This window comes from Ranitomeya imitator, chromosome 1, assembly GCF_032444005.1.
Source record: "Ranitomeya imitator isolate aRanImi1 chromosome 1, aRanImi1.pri, whole genome shotgun sequence".
Classification (NCBI taxonomy): domain Eukaryota; kingdom Metazoa; phylum Chordata; class Amphibia; order Anura; family Dendrobatidae; genus Ranitomeya; species Ranitomeya imitator.
The window spans coordinates 132020605-132044015 of NC_091282.1; the positions used below are offsets into that span (position 1 = coordinate 132020605).

The 23411-nt window shown below is 42.0% G+C and overlaps 1 protein-coding gene across 4 annotated transcripts in view; it reads left to right on the top strand.

The window, feature by feature from the left end:
• RASGRF2 (Ras protein specific guanine nucleotide releasing factor 2) overlaps positions 1–23411 on the top strand; it is a 400547-nt gene that overhangs the window by 318876 nt on the left and 58260 nt on the right. For all 4 annotated transcript variants that reach the window (XM_069751051.1, XM_069751070.1, XM_069751043.1 and 1 more), the window contains one exon: positions 14168–14260. In XM_069751051.1, the coding sequence (XP_069607152.1) occupies positions 14168–14260 (93 nt within the window). The remainder of the gene's footprint in view (positions 1–14167; positions 14261–23411) is intronic.

A 23411-nucleotide genomic window follows, 5' to 3' on the forward strand; every position in this document is an offset into this window, starting at 1 on the left:
AAATTAGAATAATTAACAAAAAACACCTGAAAAGGCTTCCTAAGCGATTAAAAAGGTCCCCTTAGTCGGTTTCAGTAGGCTCCACAATCATGGGGAAGATTGCTGACTTGACAGATGTCCAGAAGGCAGTCATTGACCCACTACACAAGGAGGGTAAGCCACAAAAGGTCATTGCTAAAGAAGCTGTCTGTTCACAGAGCGCTGTGTCCAAGCATATTAATGGAAAAATGAGTGGAAGGAAATAGTGTGGTAGAAAAAGGTGCACAAGCAACCGGGATAACCACAGCCTTGAAAGGATTGTTAAGAAAAGGCCATTCAAAAATTTGGGAGAGATTCACAAGGAGTGGACTGCTGCTGAAGTCATTGCTTCAAGACCCACCTCACACAGACGTGGACATGGGCTACAAGTGTCGCATTCCTTGTGTCATGCCACTCATGACCAATACACACTGCCAGAAGCATCTTACCTGGGCCAAAGAAATAAAGAACTGGACTGTTGCTCAGATGAAAGTAAATTTTGCATTGTATTTGGAAATCAAAGTCCCAGAGTCTGGAGGAAGAGTGGAGAGGCCACAATCCAAGCTTGCTTCAGGTCTGGTATGAAGTTTCCACAATCATTGATGGTTTGGGGAGCCATGTCATCTTCTGGTGTAGGTTCACTGTGTTTTATCAAGACCAAAGGCAGCGCAGCCATCTACCAGGAAATATTAGAGCACTTCCTGCTTCCCTCTGCCGACAAGCTGGACTTGGCACCTGTCCACACTGCCAAAAGTACCAATTCCTGTTTTAAAAACAACAGTATCACTGTGCTTGATTGGCCAGCAAACTCACCTGATCTTAACCCCATAGAGAATCTATGGCTTATTGTCAAGAGGAAGATGAGAGACACCAGACCCAACAATGCAGACAACATGAAGGCTGCTTTCAAAGCAACCTGGGCTTCCATAACACCTCAGCAGTGCCACAGGCTGATCACCTCCATGCCACGCCTTATTGTTGCAGTAATTGATGCAAAAGGAGCCCCGACCAAGTACTGAGTGCATTTACTGAACATACATTTCAATAGGCCAACATTTCGGATTTTAAAATCAATTTTTCAAGCTGGTGTTATAAAGTATTCTAATTTACCGAGATAATGACTTTTGGGTTTTCATTGGCTGTAAGCCATAATCATCAATATAAGTAGTGACTCTATGTAATATGAGTTTAACTTTTTTGATGATATTCTACTTTTGTGAGAAGCACCAGCATGTCCCTAATGTGCTCTGCATGACTCAAAAAATAGCTTTTATTATACTCACCTACAGGGTGGTCTGGTCTGATGGGCGTCGCTGTTCTTTATCAGACGACTCCATGCAATCGCTGTCATCCACACAGTGTCCTCGATTGCATTCTTGCGCAAGTGTACTGCACTCTGTCCTGCTGAGGGCCGAACAAAGTATTGTTGTGCATATATGCCAACGCCATTTTGTCTTTCCCCGTGCATTACAGAGGTTTGCTCTGCCCTTGGCAAGGCAGAGACAAGTATACCTGTACAGGAGCACAATGGAGGACACACTGTGGATGATATTAGACGAATCTTCCAAACGAAGCAGGAAGGAAGACAGCGATCACAAGAAGAGAGAAGGTGCCGGATCAAGACAAGCAATGCCCATCAGACTGGACCGCAGCGTAGGTGAGTAAAATAAAAGTTTTATTGTGTGTTATGCAGAGTTCATTGGGGATATATAGACTTCATTCTAGAATGCTGTATATGAGGGCGTACAGGTACCCTACTTTAAATAGGAAAAACAAAACTTGGTGACAGGTTCCCTTTAACCAGAGATTTCACATATTGCATTTCAAAAGCAATAAATGGGAATATCTAATCAATGAAGTGATGCAGAATAAAATGGAAAAAAGCTGCAGAATCAGGAAAGCTCTGTGATTTTTACTAAATATTTAATTCATTTTTTTCTACAAGTGACATGTCCTCTTTAACATAAAGATAAATGCCCTAAAGGTAGTTGTTACCAGGTTTATAATTCTCAATCTGAGGGCAGTAAAAAAAAAAGGACAAAATTTAAAAAAAAGAACCAAATTTTAGCGCTGTGTCACTTACTGGCTCTTTGCTGTAATTTTGATGATATCACTGTTTTTATCTGCTGAAGCTCTGCTATTTCTCTCAATAATGAGCTCTGTCTAATCCCATCCACACCGCTTTCTGACTACACTGTGCATAGGTTGAAGGCTGTCAATCAGTTGGGGAGGGATGGTGATGATAGACAGAGCTGAAGACTATCAAATGATGACTAGGGATGAGCGAGTAGTGAAATGTTCGGACTCATAACAAGTAGGTCCTAATACTCAGGTATTCGTAATGAGTAGCGAGTCCAATGCAAGTCAATGGGTGCGAGAGAAAAACTTGCACGGCACTCGCACCATGCGAGTGCTGTCCAATTTTTACGCACCGGTGTTCTTTGAAAAGCCGGCAATTCATGTCCAGTGTACAGTAAAATCACACTGACATGTTTAGAATAGAATAGATAGAATACATATATATGCACATAGAATAGGTGTATGTATATATATATATATATATATATATATACAGTTAGGGCCAGAAATATTTGGACAGTGACACAATTTTCGCGATTTGGGCTCTGCATGCCACCACATTGGATTTGAAATGAAACCTCTACAACAGAATTCAAGTGCAGATTGTAACGTTTAATTTGAAGGGTTGAACAAAAATATCTGATAGAAAATGTAGGAATTGTACACATTTCTTTACAAACACTCCACATTTTAGGAGGTCAAAAGTAATTGGACAAATAAACATAACCCAAACAAAATATTTTTATTTTCAATATTTTGTTGCAAATCCTTTGGAGGCAATCACTGCCTTAAGTCTGGAACCCATGGACATCACCAAACGCTGGGTTTCCTCCTTCTTAATGCTTTGCCAGGCCTTTACAGCCGCAGCCTTCAGGTCTTGCTTGTTTGTGGGTCTTTCCGTCTTAAGTCTGGATTTGAGCAAGTGAAATGCATGCTCAATTGGGTTTAGATCTGGAGACTGACTTGGCCATTGCAGAATGTTCCACTTTTTGGCACTCATGAACTCCTGGGTAGCTTTGGCTGTATGCTTGGGGTCATTGTCCATCTGTACTATGAAGCGCCGTCCAATCAACTTTGCAGCATTTGGCTGAATCTGGGCTGAAAGTATATCCCGGTACACTTCAGAATTCATCCGGCTACTCTTGTCTGCTCTTATGTCATCAATAAACACAAGTGACCCAGTGCCATTGAAAGCCATGCATGCCCATGCCATCACGTTGCCTCCACCATGTTTTACAGAGGATGTGGTGTGCCTTGGATCATGTGCCGTTCCCTTTCTTCTCCAAACTTTTTTCTTCCCATCATTCTGGTACAGGTTGATCTTTGTCTCATCTGTCCATAGAATACTTTTCCAGAACTGAGCTGGCTTCTTGAGGTGTTTTTCTGCAAATTTAACTCTGGCCTGTCTATTTTTGGTATTGATGAATGGTTTGCATCTAGATGTGAACCCTTTGTATTTACTGTCATGGAGTCTTCTCTTTACTGTTGACTTAGAGACAGATACACCTACTTCACTGAGAGTGTTCTGGACTTCAGTTGATGTTGTGAACGGGTTCTTCTTCACCAAATTAAGTATGCGGCGATCATCCACCACTGTTGTCATCCGTGGACGCCCAGGCCTTTTTGAGTTCCCAAGCTCACCAGTCAATTCCTTTTTTCTCAGAATGTACCCAACTGTTGATTTTGCTACTCCAAGCATGTCTGCTATCTCTCTGATGGATTTTTTCTTTTTTTTCAGCCTCAGGATGTTCTGCTTCACCTCAATTGAGAGTTCCTTTGACCGCATGTTGTCTGCTCACAGCAACAGCTTCCAAATGCAAAACCACACACCTGGAATCCACCCCTGACCTTTTAACTACTTCATTGATTACAGGTTAACGAGGGAAACGCCTTCAAAATTAATTGCAGCCCTTAGAGTCCATTGTCCAATTACTTTTGGTCCCTTGAAAAAGAGGGCGCTATGCATTACAGAGCTATGATTCCTAAACCCTTTCTCCGATTTGGATGTGGAAACTATCATATTGCAGCTGGGAGTGTGCACTTTCAGCCCATATTATATATATAATTGTATTTCTGAACATGTTTTTGTAAACAGCTAAAATAACAAAACTTGTGTCACTGTCCAAATATTTCTGGCCCTAACTGTATATATATGTCAGTGACACACACATATATATTTATATCTTTATATTGCATAGAGATATAAATAGAAGATTAGCCGGTAATTCATTTGTCGGCTTCTGTAAAATCAATGCAGGAGCCGACAGGATAGGAGACATGGTTTATATACAGTAAATCCTTGCAGATATATTTATGTGTGTGTCCAATGCAATTAATATAGTGAGTGTGCAGATTATGGGACTTGTATGTATTTAATAAAAGAATCTTTTCGGGGAAAAAAATGGCTTGGGCTCCCGCCCAATTTTCTGCGCCGGAGAGGGAAAGCCAGTGACTGGGGGCCAATGTTTGTAGCTTAGGAAGGGGTTAATACCCATTGATTTTCCCAGGATATGAATCTTAGCTTGCAGCTGTATATTTAGACTTTACTGGCTGTTAAAGTAAGGGGACCCACCCAAAAAAATAACGTGAAGTCCCCCTAGAAAAGGCTATGCAGACAGCTGCAGGCTGATATTCATAGCCTAGTAAGGCTAGGTTCACATTGCGTTAATGGGTTAACGCTAACGGACTGCGTTGCACAGCGAAAATGTCGCAATTAACGCCGTGCAACGGGTCCGTTAGCGCACCCATTGACAGCAATGTGATTTGTGCTTGTAGCGCATCGCTAGCACATGCCATTTTCGGCACGCGCTAGCGATGTGCCGTTCTTTTGTGACGGACCTCGGACGCTGCTTGCAGCGTCCGAGGTGCATCCGAGGTCCGTCCCTCGCTAGCGCAGATCGGGGATCTGCGCTAGCAGGGATGGCGAACGCGGACCCAAAATAAACATTGCGTTAGCGCAATCCGCTAGCGCTATGTGCTTAACGGATTGCCCTAACGCAATGTGAACCTAGCCTAAGGGACCATGGTTATAGGCCCCCTCTGGCTACAAACAACAGCACACAGTCACCCCAGGAATGGCGTATCTCTAAGATGTGCCAATTCCGGCACTTAGCCTCTCTCTTCCCACTGCCCTGCAGCAGTGGCATTTGGCGTACTAGGGGGTTAATGTCACCTTTGTATTGTAATGTGACATCAAGCCGGCTTAGTAATGGAGCGGTACGACACCTAGCCATTACTAATCCTATAGTTGTTAATGGGTTATAAAAAGACACAGCCAGAAAAAAGTATTTTAATGAAATAAAACACTAAATGCAGTTTGACCTTTTTATTGTTACTGCTAATCCATGCGACGCCCTCGATCTCCTGTAATAAAGAAAAAATAATAAACTAACAGTATACCATACCTGTCCGGCGTTCAGTCCCACGCCGTAATTCATATCTAGGAGGTACAAAGTTTACAACCGGGAGCAGTGCTAATGCATTTTCCCACGCCCAAGAGTTCACTGAGGGTCAAGCTGTGAGGCAGCACAGCATCAGTGACATCAGAGCTAGTCACTGATGCTGCTCCGGCAGCTTCTCATTCATTCAGCTGGGATGGTCGCATTAGCACCGCTCCCGGTTTTATAGAATCTGACAAATGAATTACCGGCTAATATTCCATCTATATCTCTAATATATATATATATATATATATATATATATATATATATATATATATATATATATATATATATATATATATATATACCGTACATACTCGAGTATAAGCCGACCCGAGTATGAGCCGACCCCCCTAATTTTCCACAAAAAACTGGGAAGAAGACTTAATGACTCGAGTATAAGCCTAGGGTGGGAAATGCAGCAGCTACCGGTAAATGTCAAAAGTAAAAATAGATACCAATAAAAGTAAAATTAATTGAGACATCAGTAGGTTGAGTATTTTTGAATATTCATATTGAATCAGGAGCCCCATATAATGCTCCATAAAGTTTATGATGGCCCCATAAGATGCTCCATATTAAAATATGCCCCATGTAATCCTGCATAAAGGTTAATAATGGCCCCATAAGATGCTCCATAGACACATTTGCCTAATATAATGCTGCACAAATGTTGATTATGGCCCCATAAGATGCTCCATAAAGATATTTGCACCATATAATGCTGCACAAACGTTGATTATGGCCCCATAAGATGCTCCATACAGACACTTGCCCCATATAGTACTGCACAAACGTTGATTATGGCCCCATACAGACACTTGACCCATATAGTGCTGCACAAAAGTTATGGCCCCAAAAGATGCTCCATACAGACACTTGCCCCATTTGCTGTTGCTGCGATAAAAAAAAAAATCACATACTCCCCTCTCCGTCGCTCAGGCCCCCGACACATTCAATATTCACCTGACTTCGTTCTGGCGCCGCTCCATTTTCAGTGTCTTCTGCACTGACGTTCAGGCAGAGGGCGCGCACTAACCACGTCACCGCGCCCTCTGACCTGAGCGTCACTGCAGAAGATGCTGAAGACGGAGCGGCGCCGGAATGGGGAGCAGATGAATATCGTGCAGCGCTCCCCCACCCCATTATACTCACCTGCTCCTGGCGTTGTGCAGTCCCTGGTTCCCCAGCGCCGCAGCTTCTTCCTATACTGAGTGGTCACCGTTACCGCTCATTACAGTAATGAATATGCGGCTCCACCCCTATGGGAAGTGGAGCAGCATATTCATTACTGTAATGAGCGGTACCATGTGACCGCTCAGTACAGGAAGAAGCTGCGGAAGCCAGGGACCTGCAGGGACCGTACCAGGAGCAGGTGAGTATAATTAGACAGCCCCCGCTCCCCCTCCCCAAAAAACTGGGCTGAAAATCTCAGCTTATACTCGAGTATATACAGTATATATATATATTCACACACACCTATTCTATGTGTATATATGTATTCTATCTATTCTATTCTAACCTGTCACTGTGATTTTACTGTAGCCGCATATGAATTGCCAGCTTTTCAAAGGACACCGGTGCATAAAAATTGGACAGCACTCGCATGGTGCGAGTGCTCTGCAATTGTTTTACTCGCACCCATTGACTGGGCAGGAGATCCGAATATTGAGAGGCGAGTAGTGAAATACTCACTGTGTTCCAAGTCCCGCATTACTCACCGAGTACCAAATGATTGCGAATATACTCGCTCATCCCTAGTCTGCAGCTGAGTCTAACAAGCGATCTGCCTCTGTAACACTGTCAGCTCTCATAAAATGCAATACATGTGTATTGCATTATATGAGACCAGTGATCAGAGATATAAAAATTGAAGTCCCATACAGGAACTAAGTAAAAAAAGTAAAAAAAAAAATAAAGTAAAAAAATGTTTTAAAACAATAAAAAAATCGCAAAATAAAAAAGAAAAATATTAAACCAATAAATACATACCATATATTTATGTAAAACCAAAAAAAGTACACATATTTGATATTGCCGCATCCGGAACAGGCTGTCCTATAAAACTGTGACACTTGTTAGCTCCTTCAGTCCACAGTGTAAAAAAAAAAGCAAAAACCTTTTACTTTTTCATCATGTTGCCTAACAAACAGAATAAAACGCAATCAAAAAGTCAAATCGAAATAAAAAGGCTGGTGATTGAAACGTCATCTAGTCCCACAAAAAACAACCTGCCATACAGCTCCAACAGCAGAAAAATAAAAAAGTTATAGCTCTCAGAATAAAGTGATGCAAAAACAATTATTTTTTTTCTATAAAATAGTTTTTATTGTGAAAAGCGTCAAAACATAAAAAGCTGTATAAATGTGGCGTCGCTGTAATAGTACTGACCCGAAGAATAAGGCTACTTTCACACTAGCATCGGTACGGGGCCGTTGCAAACCGTCGGCCCGACGTACTGACGGACAGTGCGTTAAATGTAGCACAACGTGGGCAGCGGATGCAGTTTTACAACGCATCTGCTGCCCATTGAGAGTTCCGGGGAGGAGAGGGCGGAGTTTCAGCCGCGCATGCGCGGTCAAAAGTGGCGGACTCGACGCACAAAAAAACCGTTACATTGAACGTTTTTTGTGCGTCGCGGCCGCCAAAACACGACGCATCCGACGCATGACGTCGGTAATACAAGTTTATGGAGAAAAAACGCATCCTGCGGGCACATTTGCAGGATGCGTTTTTTCACCAAACCGACGCATTGCGACGTACGCCAAGCGACACAAGTGTGAAAGTAGCCTAAAACTGCCTTATCCATTGTACCACACATGGAATGGCAATAAAAAAAACCCTAAAAAACAATTCCTAAATTCCTTGTGTTTGATCATTCTGTCTCCCAAAAATCAGAAAAGAAAGTGATCAAAAATGTCATGCAAAAAAACAAGCCGTCACAATACTGTCGGCCAAAATTTGGAAAAATTATAGCTCTGAAAATATGGTGATGCAAAAACTTGTTTTTGCAATAAAAGCATCTTTTAGTGTGTGACAGCTGCCAAACATAAAAACCTGCTATAAATCTGGTATCGCTGTAATGGCACTGACACGAAGAATAAAGTCATCTAATCACTTATACCACACAAGGCACGGCGTGAAAATAAAATAAAACCAATTCTTCGCCTGCTGTTGAGTTGTTCATTTTGCCTCAAAAAGATCTCAGTAATGCTCGGCTCACATTTATCCTGCGATCTGCGCTGAGCGCTTATGCCGGAATTTCCGTGTAAATCTCTGAAATATGTGATTCAAACGAAACCCCGGGGGAAAAATTCCTTATAATGGGGCAGATGGAGGCACTGTGGATGCTGTCTGACCTGTCATCTGGTGGTGTCCTTCGTTTTAGTCATACATAAATGCACGGTCCGACAGTTTTGTTCACCTGGGAAAAGTAGGGCACCACTGAACAGAGGCCAGACAGAGTCCAGAGTAACTCTGCTGCCTCATTATAGTGAATGGATACCTTGGAGGTTTCCTCTAAATCACGTCACTCTGAAATTTAGATGGAAACTCCAAAGTAAGTGGTAAGCGCAGAGTGTAGATAAATGTGATCCCAAATGTTATGTAAAATGTTCCCAATAAAAGCTTCAACTCAATCCAAAAAAAAGCTTCCACGTTACAGGTAGCACAAATGCTCTGGAAAAGCAAAATGGCTCCTGGCCCTCCAAAAGAAATTCACCAAATTCTGTGCTCCCAAATTCAAATACCCCCACCCTTCTGAGCCCCAGTGTGCTTAATCCACATTTAGCGTCCACATGTTTGGCATTTCTGTAGCGATGAGAGCCCGCCTAATTTACGAGTGCATGTCTCTTGAAGCATGTGCTGAGCATAATGTGCTGGTCATTACAGTGTACTGGTCACTACAACAGCAGTTTTCCCTCAGCAACATCCACTGCTGCTTGTTTCTGGAAAACACTTATGGAGTCAAAATCATCACTACCCCTGTAGATAAATTCCCAAAGGGGTGTAATTTCCAAAATGGGGTCACTTGAGGGGAATCCTGCTTTTCTAGCATTTAGGGGCTCTGTATATGGAGTCCAGAATCTACTCTATAATAATTTCTTCAGGAGTCAAATAGTGCTCCGTCCCTCCCGAGTCTCGTTATGTGGCTAAGCAGTACTGTACAGCCACATATGGGGTATTGACAAGTTCAGCAGAAATTGTGTGACACATTTTGGCAAAATTTTTACCCATTTCCCAGTGTAAAAATGTAAAATCTGGGGCTATAACAATTTTTTTTTGTGGTAAAAATGTAATTATACCATTAGGCAGTGAAGAAAAAATAAAGTTCTGTGACCCACCTGTGGTGTCAATGTGATCACTGCACCCCTAGATGAACTAATTGAGAGGTGTAGTTTGTAAAATGGGGTCATTTATGGGGGGATCTGCTGTTCTGGCACCTCAGGGCCTCTGCCAATGTGACATGGCCCCCTCAAAGCAGTGCAGCAAAATGCACTGTAAGATGGCGCTCCTTCACGTTTGAGCTTGGCACTGTACGTCAAAGTAGTTTTCATCCACTTATTGGGTATTGATGCACTCGGGAGAAAACAAACAGTACAATTTGTTATGCATGTTCTCCTATTACCCCTTTTGAAAATTGCACACTTGGGGTCAAATTAACATTTTAGTGGAAAAAATAGTAATATTTCATTTTCTCAGCCCAATTTTATACAAGTTTGTAAATCACCTGAGGGTTAAACATACTCATTACTCCCCTAGATGAATTCCTTGAGAGGTGTAGTTTACAAAATTAAGATCACCTGGGGGTTTCTGCTCTTTTGGCATGCCAGGGGCTCTTCAAATGTGACATAGTATCCGCAACCTATTGCAGCCAAAAAAATACTCATTCCCTTTCCAGCCCTACCATCCACACAAGCAGTCCTTTACAACAAATATGGGATACCTGCTTACTTTTGAAAAATTGCACAACAAATTTGGGGATTCCTTTTCTTCAGTTACCATTGTGAAAAAATTTTTAAAATGAGGCAAAAAAAATTTTTTTTGTGGAAAAAAATGTGTTTTTTAATTTTTACAGCTCAACATTATACAATTCTGTGAAGCCCCTGAGGTTTTAAAGTGCTCACCACACATATAGATAAAATCTTTGTGGGGTCTAGTTTCCAAAATGGGGTATTTTGTGGGGGTTTTCCGCTGTTTAGGCACCTCAGGGGCTCTCCGAATGCCACTTGGAGTCGGCTGTTAAAGGGAACCTGTCACCACTTTTTTGCTCTATCAGCTAAAAATATCATTTAATTGATTGCCAGGTATGAATTTCACATCTACATTTAACCCCTTGCCGGCATCGGACGTACTATACCGTCCGATGCCGGCTCCCCTGCTTTGATGCAGGGCTCCGCGGTGAGCCCGCACCAAAGCCGGGACATGTCAGCTGTTTTGAACAGCTGACATGTGCCCGTAATAGGCGCGGGCAGAATCGCGATCTGCCCGCACCTATTAACTAGTTAAATGCCGCTGTCAAACGCAGACAGCGGCATTTAACTACCGCTTCCGGCCGGGCGGCCGGAAATGATGTCATCGCCGACCCCCGTCACATGATCGGGGGTCGGCGATGCTTGTGAATGGTAACCATAGAGGTCCTTGAGACCTCTATGGTTACTGATTGCCCGTCGCTGTGAGCGCCACCCTGTGGTCGGCGCTCACAGCACACGTGCAATTCTGCTACATAGCAGCGATCAGCAGATCGCTGCTATGTAGCAGAGCCGATCGTGCTATGCCTGCTTCTAGCCTCTCATGGAGGCTATTGAAGCATGGCAAAAGTTAAAAAAAAAAGTTTAAAAAATTGTGAAAAAAATAAAAAAAACATAAAAGTTTAAATCACCCCCCTTTCGCCCCAATCAAAATAAATCAATAAAAAAAATATCAAATCTACGCATATTTGGTATCGCCGCGCTCAGAATCGCCCGATCTATCAATTAAAAAAAAGTATTAACCTGATCGCTAAACAGCGTAGCGGGAAAAAAATTCGAAACGCCAGAATTACGTTTTTTTGGTCGCCGCGACATTGCATTAAAATGCAATAACGGGCGATCAAAAGAACCTATCTGCACCGAAATGCTATCATTAAAAACGTCATCTCGGCACGCAAAAAATAAGCCCTCAACTGACCCCAGATGATGAAAAATGGAGACGCTACGAGTATCGGAAAATGGCGCAATTTTTTTTTTTTTTTTTTAGCAAAGTTTGGAATTTTTTTTCACCACTTAGATAAAAAATAACCTAGTCATGTTTGGTGTCTATGAACTCATAATGACCTGGAGAATCATAATGGCAGGTCAGTTTTAGCATTTAGTGAACCTAGCAAAAAAGCCAAACAAAAAACCAATGTGGGATTGCACTTTTTTTGCAATTTCACCGCACTTGGAATTTTTTTCCCGTTTTCTAGTACACGACATGCTAAAACCAATGATGTCGTTTAAAAGTACAACTCGTCCCGCAAAAAATAAGCCCTCACATGGCCAAATTGACGGAAAAATAAAAAAGTTATGGCTCTGGGAAGGAGGGGAGCGAAAAACGAACATGGGAAAACGAAAAATCCCCCGGTCATGAAGGGGTTAAAAGCTCCTGACACCCCATGCATTACCCATAAAAACCTTTTTTATTTGTCCCGCGCTGTATGTTAATCTGTTCAGTCCGGTCCGATGGGCGTTGCCTCTGTTCCCTCACTCCACGCCTCCTTGGCTTGCTGTACGCATTCTTTGCCGTGAATCTCGGAGAGTGCGTACAGATTTTGCGCCTGCGCATTGCAATGAGACCTTGCGCATGCACAGTATGCTTGCCCAACTGCGGGCAAAGCCGAAAAGCAGTATGGCGCTCTGCGAGATTAATATACAGCGCGGGACAAATAAAAAAGGTTTCTATGGGTGATGCATGGGGTGTCAGGGGGTTTCAAATGTAGATGTGGAATGCATACCTGACAATCAATTAAATGACATTTTTACCTGATAGAGCAAAAAAGTGGTGACAGGTTCCCTTTAATTCAAGCCAATTTAGTATTCCTTTCCGAGCCCTGCTGTGTGCCTAAACAGTAGTTTTCCTCCACATATGTGGTATTGGTGTACTCAAGAGATTTAGTGGTGGATTTTCTTCTGTCACCCTTGTGAAAATGAAAAATGTGGCGCTAAAGTACTATTTTTGTGGGAAAAAGTTAAATGGTCATTTTTTTCCTTTCACGTTCCATTAATTTTTGACGCACCTGAAGGGTTAGTAAACTTCTTGAATGTGGTTATGAGCATCTTGAGGGGTGCAGTTTTTAGAATGGTGTCACTTTGGGGTATTTTCTGTCATATAGGCCCCTCTAAGTCATTTCAAATGTGACGTGGTCTCTAACAAAAAAAAAAAAAAAAATGGTTTTGTAAATTTTCTGGAAAAATGAGAAATTGCTGATCAGCTTTTAACCTTTCTAACTTTGTAACAAAAAAACATTATGTTCCAAACATTGTGCTGATGTAAAGTCGACAGGTGGGAAATGTTATTTATGATCTATTTTGTGTGACATAACTCCCTGGTTTAAAGACATAAAGACTAAAAGTTTGAAAATTGTGACATTTGCAAAAGGTTTGCCAAACTTCCGATATTTTTAGAAATAAACGCAAGTCATATAAAACAAATGTTTACCACTGTCATAAAATATGTCCCGAAAAATCAATCTCAGAATCAGTGAAGCGTTCAAGTGTTATAACCACATAATAGTGACAGTGGTCAGAATTGTAAAAATTGGTCTGGTCACAACGGTGAAAACAGGCTCTGGCGCGAAAGGGTTGAAGGGAACCTGTCACTCCATAAATCGAAGGCGAGCTAAGCCCACCGGTATCAGGGGCTTATCTACAGCATTCTGTAATGCAGTAGACAAGCCCCTGATGTAACCTGAAAGATGAGAAAAAAGAGGTTAGATTATACTCACCTGGGTGGGCGGTCTGGTCCGATGGGTGTCGCGGTCCGGTCCAGGGCCTCCCATCTTCTTACAATGACGTCCTCTTCTTGTCTTTACGCTGTGGCTCCGGCGCAGGCATACTTTGTTTTCTCTTTTGAGGGCAGAGCAAAGTACTGCAGTGCGCAGGCGCTGGGCCTCTCTGACCTTTCCCGGCGCCTGCGCACTGCAGTACTTTGCTATGCCCTCAACAGGGCAGACAAAGTACGCCTGCGCTGAAGCAGCAGCATGAAGACAAGAAGAGGACTTCATCGTAAGAAGATGGGAGGCCCCGGACCGCAACGCCCATCGGACAGAACCGCAGCGGGAACGCCCCTGGGTGGGTATAATCTAACCTCTTTTTCTCATCTTTCAAGATACATCGGGGCTTATCTACGGCATTACAGAATGCTGTAGATAAGCCCCTGATGCCGGTGGGCTTAGCTCACCTTCGATTTTGGTGGTGACAGGTTCCCTTTAAAGAGGGTGGGTTTTTAAAGAGGAAATGCACTCTTGAAAAGAAAAATGTGCAAATATGCTCCGCATGCCATGCTTACTGTTTTATAGTTTACTATAAATGGGTTTTTACAGTTTACGTTGTTGTTTCCCCCGCAACATTAAAATTTTTCATAATTTTGTAATGTGTTTCCTTATTTTACAGTGCAGACTTCTGACAACTCTCGCTGTTGCTCCGTCTCTCCTGCTTCAGCCTTTGCCATTGCCACAGCTGCTGCTGGACATGGGAGCCCGCCAGGTACGAATGTCAAAATGATGTATTGTAAGAGAAGTATGAATATCACTTTAAATAATTTTTCTTCGACTGATCTTCCTGTACCCATAAACCTAACAAATATGACATGAACGGCAAGTTAATTTAGCTCTTTATTTCTCAGCAATTTGTCTAATTTTGTTTTTTATGCTATGCTTCTAGAGGTGTAGTAAGTTTGGACAAGACTCTAGTTTAGGGAGCTTATTAAGACTAGCTCTTTTAAATATCATAGTGCTTTCTAATGGAAGAGTTATAGGCACTTATTTTAGGAATAATACCATATATATCCAGAAATCTAACTATCATAGGATGCTAGTGAAATAAGGAAAATAAACAAATTGTTATAATGTCTTAATTTAGCATTATGATTTTATTATTCATGCTATAGTGATAAATAGCCATTCTTGATTTATCACTTGAGCCCCAGGTTGTCATTCATTATTATGAGTTACTTTTATTTTTTGACATAAGGATTAAAGCTTGGCTTATGACCAATTTGGATATTGATGACCGAAGTAGTGGACAATTGACTTTAAAAAAAAAATAGTGTCTAAAAAGAGAGAAATCCAGAAATTCCAGGCAAAGATTTCCAATAGATCTAAAGTCAGCAAAAGTAATCAAATGAATCTGCTTTGGAGGAAGAATTCCCATTTCACAAAAATCTACATAAAACCTGTGCATTTGTGCACATTTTTTATTTTATTGGTAATGATTTTGTGTTACCAGTGAGCAGCTGACTGTGGTAGCTCAGCAGATACTATTACAGTTACGTAAGATCGCATGTCTGGCAGCAGACAGGAGCGAAGGAGTGCTAGATCTCATGTCTGGCAGCAGACAGGAGCTAAGGATCATTAGATCGCATGTCTGACAGCTGACAGGAGCTAAGGAGTGTTAAGGTACCGTTACACTAAACGATTTACCAACGATCACGACCAGCGATACGACCTGGCCGTGCAGGGCCGCGCTTAGTAACCTGATATTTACCCTGGTTACCATTGTAAAAGTAAAAGAAAAAAAAAACAGTACATACTCACATTCTGATGTCTGTCACGTCCCCCGGCGTCCACAGGGTTAAAACTGCTTTTGGCAAGAGCGCTGCTAATGCACGCGCTGCTGCCAAGAAGCTTCCCTGCACTGACTGACTGTCAGCGCCGGCAGTAACAGCGGTGATGTCACCGCTGTGCTCTGCTTTACGGCCGGCACTGACAGTCAGTGCAGGGAAGTTCTCGGCCGGAGCGCGTGCATTAGCAGCGCTCCTGCCAAAAGCAGTTTTAACCCTGTGGACGCCGGGGGACGTGACAGACATCAGAATGTGAGTATGTACTGTTTTTTTTTTTTTTTACTTTTACAATGGTAACCAGGGTAAATATCGGGTTACTAAGCGCGGCCCTGCGCTTAGTAACCCGATATTTACCCTGTTTACATGTGAACACATCGCTGGATCAGCGTCACACACGCCGATCCAGCGATGACAGGGGGTGATCAGCGACCAAAAAAAGGTCCTGATTATTCCCCAACGATCTCCCAGCAGGGGCCTGATTGTTGGTCGCTGTCACACATAACGAGATCGTTAGCGGGATCGTTGCTACGTCACAAAAAGCGTGACGTTGCAACGATATCCGTAACGATATCGTTATGTGTGAAGGTACCTTTAGATCGCATGTCTGGCAGCAGACAGGAGCTAAGGAGTGTTGGATCGCATGTCTGAAAGCTGACAGGAGCTAAGGAGCTGTCTGTTTCCAAGGGCAAGCAGCACAATTTTAGAAGTGGTTGGAAAAATCAACCTGAAAACAATGAACTAAAGTAAATTCACATGTCTAATGTAGATAGGCTGATTTGCATATGTACAGATGTCAGCTGCCGTCTTCACAGATGTGTGCTCCTCCATAATATAAACTTCATCATTGTCCTTGTAAGAAAATTCTAATATGTATCATAATATATGCAAAGCAGAAAAAGACACGACATGCGGCTCTGTCATGTGAATAAGGTCAGTAAATCAAAACGCGAGATGTAACCGAGGTGACGGAAAGCTGACACTCTGGCACTGACTGATAATACTTGCCCTGATGCTTTAATATCGTCTATGTAAAAGAATCCAGATATACATGCTTGTGCCATTATCCAGTGGCTGATTTCTCTCAATGGTTCATTTCCTGTGGAAAGTGAAGATTGCTCTGTGTGTGTGTGTAGAAATGGTGCAATAAATAATATTTTCTGACGTCCTCTGTGCAGTACCATGAAACATGTTGGCTTTATTATGTGTATAAAAGGGGATGGGGAGGAAAAAGATTCAGCTGCTAGAATTTCAGATTTCGATGCTGCAGAGGAATAATTGCAATATGTAGCACTATTTGAAGGGTTAACCATGTTTAACAAGGTGAACAATTGTTATATCTATACAGCCACACACATTTTAGTCAACCTTGGATTGCATTTACATGGCACAATTATTGTCAGAGAATTCCTAGAAATCACTGATAATTGTGCAGTGTGACCCGACAAATGAGTAAAACATCTATTTGTAGTGTAAAATTATTTTTAAGCTTGATCTTCAGACACCACTGCATTATTAGAAGGAATCTAATGACCAGTGCACCTATGTCCCCTGCATGGCATGTGGAAGAAAGTGCTCTGGTCAGATAAGATCAAAGATGAACTTTTTTGGGTCATAGGCAAAACACTATATGTGGCAAACAACTAAAGCTACCTTCACACATAACGATATTGTTAACGATATCGTTGCTATTTGTGACGTAGCAACGATATCGTTAATGAAATCGTTATGTGTGACAGCGACCAACGATCAGGCCCCTGCTGGGAGATCGTTGGTCGCTGAATAAAGTCCAGAACTTTATTTCGTCGCTGGACTCCTGCTGACATCGCTGGATCGGCGTGTGTGACACCGATCCAGCGATGTCTTCACTGGTAACCAGGGTAAACATCGGGTAACTAAGCGCAGGGCCGCGCTTAGTAACCCGATGTTTACCCTGGTTACCATGCTAAAAGTAAAAAAAAACAAACACTAGATACTTACCTAACGCTGTCTGTCCTTCAGCGCTGTGCTCTGCACTCCTCCTGTACTGGCTGTGAGCCGGAAAGCAGAGCGGTGACGTCACCGCTCTGCTTTCCGGCTCACAGCCAGTACAGGAGGAGAGCAGAGAAGCAGAGCGCAGCGCTGGAGGACAGACAGCGGTAGGTAAGTATCTAGTGTTTGTTTTTTTTTACTTTTAGCATGGTAACCAGGGTAAACATCGGGTTACTAAGCGTGGCCCTGCGCTTAGTTACCCGATATTTACCCTGGTTACCGGCATCGTTGGTCGCTGGAGAGCGGTCTGTGTGACAGTTCTCCAGCGACCAAACAGCGACGCTGCAGCGATCCGGATCGTTGTCGGTATCGCTGCAGCGTCGCTTAATGTGAAGGGGCCTTAACACTGCACATCAGCTCGAAAACGCCATCCCCATTGTCAGACATGGTGGTGGCAGCATCATGCTGTGGGGGATGCTTTGCCTCAGTAGGAACATGGAAGCTGGTCAAAGTTGATGGGTAGTTGGATTGAGCTAAATACATGGCAATCCTGGAGCAAAACTTGTTAGAGCCCGCAAAAGACTTGAGACTGCGGTGTAGGTTCATTCCAGCAGGACAACTTCCCTAAACATTCTGCCACATCTACAATGGAATGATCTAGTTCAGAGCATGTGTGCGAATGTCACAGTCCAGAACTACATGCCATTGAGAATCTGTGGCAAGATATGAAAATTGCTGTTCAGACGCTCTCAATCCAATCTCACTGACATACAACTAGTTTGCAAAGAAGAATGGGCAAAAATGTCAGCCTCTAGATGTGCAAAGCTGGGGGAGACATACCCCGCAAGACTTGCAGCAGTAATTGTAGTGAAAGGTGGTCTTACAAAGTATCAGACTATAGGGGGCTGAATACAAATGCACATCACTATTTTCACATTTATATTTTTAAAATATTTAGAAAACCATGTATAATTTCCTTATACCAACACCAAATAGCAAGTGTTTGTGAAGTGTATATCACATAAAATCCCAATAAAATACATTTAAGTTTGTGGGTTTAATATGAAAAAAATGTAAAAATGTTCATGGGGTATGAATACTTCTTCAAGGCACTGTATAAATGAACGAATGAATGATCTAAAAATGAAGATGTCGGCGGCAAAGTTGCAACACAAATGATGGAGCCGACGCTTCAGGAAAAACACTGCTAGTCTTTTCGTAAAAAGTCTTCTGCATCAAAAACTACGCCTGTGTCGAAAAAAAAAAAAAACGATATCTGCACATACCTTTAGTCAGATGTTTCTATGGTTACTGAAGTATAATTATAAGCATTTAATGTCTTAAAACTTTGCATAAACTTGATGTATCTGTTAATAAAAGACTCAATATTTACAGTGTTGAGTTGATCTTTATTTTTCAAAACATCTGCAATTCGTGCTCCTTTCTAGATATGGTTCTGGGTCAAATCATGACTGATGACAACCCATTCTTGCCTAATCCATTCTTGAAGTGTATCACAATTTCTGAGTTTTGTTAGCCCACTCTTTTTTGAGGATTGACCACAGATTCTCAATGGGATTGAGATATGGAAAGCTCCTGGGTCTGGCCTAAAATTTCAATGTTTTGGTCACCAAGCCACTCATTTATAGCTTTTTGCCTTGTGGTATGGCTTCCATCATGCTGGAAAAAGCATTGTTCATCAGTAAATTGGAGAATTTTCTCTTGGAGGATGTTTAGATCCCCTTCTTTATTCATGCTATTGTTATTAGGCAAAATTTGTGAGTGAACCCACTCCCTTGGATAAAGAGCAACCCCCACACTATAAATGGTCTCATGATATATTACTATTGGCAATGCAGATGACTCAATGTGGTTCTCACCTTTTCTTCTCTGGACAATCATCCTTCTTGAGGAGAGGACTGATGTCCTAAACAGTCTGAAGTTGGCTTCATCAGAGATCATGTTTTTATCTCCGTCTTCTGCAGTCTGATCCCTTTACTTCCTGCTAACTATTAGTCTGTCAGCAAATGTTAGTCTGGGCAGCAACTGATAGAATGGTATTTAACAGGGAGAAATGCAACATTCTACATCTGGGCAAGAAAAACAAAAATTACATCTACAAAATGAGAGGAATAGAACTAAGCAACAGCACGTGTGAAAAATACTTGGGTATATTAATAGATTACAGACTGCAAGATTCAACAGTGTGATGCAGCACCAAAAAAAGGCAAAACACAGATGGCATGAAGGAATTATCCTCTTCTACTCCTCATTGGTCAGGCTTCATCTGGAATACTCTTTCCAGTTCTGGGCACCACATTTTAATAAAGACATCGAAAAACTTGAGCAAGTTCAGAGAAGAGCTACCAGGATGGTGAGCCGGCTGCAAAGTATGTCCCACAAGGAAATGTTAACGGATCTTGGAATGTTCAGCTTGCAAAAAAAAAAGGCTAAGATGAGACTTAATAGCTGTCTACAAATATCTGAAGGGATGTCACATTGCACAGGGATCATCATTATTCTCATTTGCACATGGAAACACAAGAAGCAATGGAATAAAACTGAAAGGGAGAAGATACGGATTATATATTAGAAAAACTTTTTGACAGTAAGGGTGATCAATGAGTGGAGCAAGCTGCCACGAGAGGTGGTGAATTCTCCTTCAATGGAAGTCTTCAAACAGAGGCTGAATAGACATCTGTCTGAGATGGTTTAGTGAATCCTGCCTTGAGCTGGGGGGTTGGGCATGAGGACCCTTCCAACTGTGACATCCTATGATTCCTTAAAGAGAAGTGGCTTATTTTCTGCCTTTTCTCACAACATGCCAGCCTCCAAAACCATTTGCCTTGTGCATGCCAATGCACTGACACTTGCCTGCTGCTATCCCTGACCAAGCTCTCCACTAGTGCTGAACTGATCCCATAGCTGAATCCTCTTTAGGAGACAGTCTTGACACTTGTTGGACTTTTTTTTAAGTTCTTGAAAATCCGATTGATGGTAAGATTTCCACTATATCAACAAGCAGCAATGTCCTTGCCTGTAAAGCCCTTTTGATGTAAAGCAATAATGATTGCACATATTTCCTTTAAGTTAACCATGGTTAACAGAGGAAGACAATGATTTCAAGAACCAACCCTGTTTAAAGAAACCAGTTTGTATCACCGAATGATATTGGCAATTTTATCGTCATTAACACTTTATGAGCTAACCAAAAAATCATTAAAATGATTTTAGCAGGTCATTTTGTGGCAGGGCTGAAATTCAATGGAATTGTTTTTTTTTAGATCAAGTTAATTTTCATAGCAAATAGTAAATTAGCATTTTTTTTACTTCCCAAAATTGTCAACGGCTGTACTATGTATATGCACTGTTTGGGGGAAAAAGTGGAGATATTTACAAGAAACAAATTTTCCATTAAAACTTTTTTTTTTACGTTTCGTGACCTTGTTGTGTTTTAGAGACTTCATCATAACTGCTATTTAGTGAAAGAAAAGTATAATTTCCATCTGCATCTTCATACATTATAATTAAGATAATTGCAGTGAAAGGCAAGATGTACATTGTCTAGGAACTGTTTATGTACATATCTTACATGGAGCAATGAATAATCTGTTCAGGTGCGATGCCATATAATCACTGTCAGCGTCTGGCAAAGGTGATAACAGAGCGGGGACACTTAATTGCAGGATTTCAGGAACTCGGTGTATTATTTGTCTTGAGTAGCCCGGTTTCTTACAGTAGCCTGCCTCTTTAGTTATACTCTGACTTCTTAATTTTAAAAACATTTGAAGATCAAAATAAATGAAAAAATGCAAAAACATCTTCCTTCACAACTTGGAGGCTGATTTTTGTCCCCTTTATTTTACAGCTTTATTCTGATCTAGATGTGTCTCATTGGACACTGAGGCTGTGTGTCTTTCGAGAAGACCTCTCCCGACATATTTTAGCAAAACTTTAATAAATGTTTATACCATTTGTTTTTTCCTCTTGGAAATGTTCTAAATTGACAAGTGGGCTTTTGCATGCTTGCTTTCCTCTTAAGGTGTGTTCCTACATAGTCTGTTAGATCAGTGCTGACAACAGGGCCGGTTTTAGACAAAGTGGGGCCCTGGGCAAAAGTTTAAAGTGGGGCCCCAAATGCTCAAATATTGCACCATCACACAGAAACATTTCTGTTGTATTTACAGTACGTGAGTTCAGGCCACTAAACAAGCGTAATCGACAATATTGAAGTCGTTCGACACTTATTTCCCGGCCTCTTTACATTGGCTGAGGAAGAATGATGGGTACAGATAGTCCTCAATGCAGTATAATGCAGGTCCCATATAGTACATAGAGTTTAATGCAGCCGCCCTCACAGAGTATACTGCAGCCCCCCTCACAAAATGTAATGCAGCCCCTTCAGAGTATAATGTAGTTCCCTCAGAGCATAATGCAGCCCCCTCAAAGTATAATGTAGTCCTCTCATAGAGTATAATGCAGCCCACTTGAGTATAATGCAGCCCCCCACACACACACACAGTATAATCCAGCCCCTTCAGGGTATAATGCAGCCCCCTCAGAGTATAATTCACTCCCCCCATACACAGTATAATGCAGCCCCCCACACACATTATAATGCAGCGCCACACACAGTATAATGTATCCCCCTCAGAGTATAAAGCATCCCGACACACAGTATTATGCAGCCTCACCACACACCGTATAGTGCACCCCCACACACAGAATAGTGCAGTCCCCCCACACTCACAGTATAGTGCAGTCCTCCCACACACAGTATAGTGCAGCAGAGACACACACACACACTAGAATGCATTCACACACAGTATAGTGCAGCAGACACACATACAATGCTTACCTCTCCTCCTCGTTCCCCCTGCTCTGACCTCTGTACTCTGCAGAGCATCTCAGCTCCCTTGCTGGCACACGCTGAGTCAGAGGCAGAGGGGAAGTGATGGGAGAGGAAGAGTCATGTGACGCTCTCTCCATTATTGCTTTCAACTGTATCGGCATCTATGATGCCGATAAGTTGAATGCAGAGGGAGGTGCGGCACTGGGCCCCTGTTACTCACAGGCCCCATAGCGGCCGCGTGGTATGCCGCTATTAGCGACACTCCACTGGCTGGGGACCCCTGGAGGAGCGGGAGCCCTAGGCAGCTGCCTGGTCTGCCTGCCTCTAACGCCAGCCCTGGCTGACATACAACCCATAGGGAAGGGAGTCTGAATTTCCACGTGCCAAGTTTATTTTGAGATTTCCAGGAGGAGTAACAGAGGAAATGCAGATCTTAGAGGTCTAAGAATGAATAAAAAATTAGTTTACTAAAACACACATTCCAGTAGTGTTAACACTTCTTTTTTTATGTTCAAGCAATGAAATGGGCAAGACTCTTACATTAGTCTCTTTGGCTGCAGTGTGCAAAAAAAAGGACCCTAGCTGCATACCCTTCCCATCTAGTAACAAATATACAGTCCACATATCACAGATGGGAGGTTCATCCCATACTGATTGATATATATATATATATATATATATATATATATATATATATATATATATATATATATATATGTATGTATACAGTACAGACCAAAAGTTTGGACACACCTTCTCATTTAATGGTTTTTCTGTATTTTCATGACTATGAAAATAGTACATTTACACTGAAGGCATCAAAACTATGAATTAACACATGTGGAATTATATACTTAACAAAAAAGTGTGAAACAACTGAAATTATGTCTTATATTGTAGGTTCTTCAAAGTAGCCACCTTTTGTTTTCATGACTGTTTTGCACACTCTTGGCATTCTCTTGATGAGCTTCAAGAGGTAGTCACCGGAAATGGTTTTCACTTCACAGGTTTAATAAGTCGGATTTCTTGCCTTATAAATGGGGTTGGGACCATCAGTTGTGTTGTGCAGAAGTCTGGTGGATACACAGCTGACAGTTCTACTGAATAGACTGTTAGAATTTGTATTATTGCAAGAAAAAAGCAGCTAAGTAAAGAAAAATGAGTTGCCATCATTACTTTAAGAAATGAAGGTCACTCAGTCCGAAAAATTGGGAAAACTTTGAAAGTGTCCCCAAGTGCAGTGGCAAAAAGCGCTA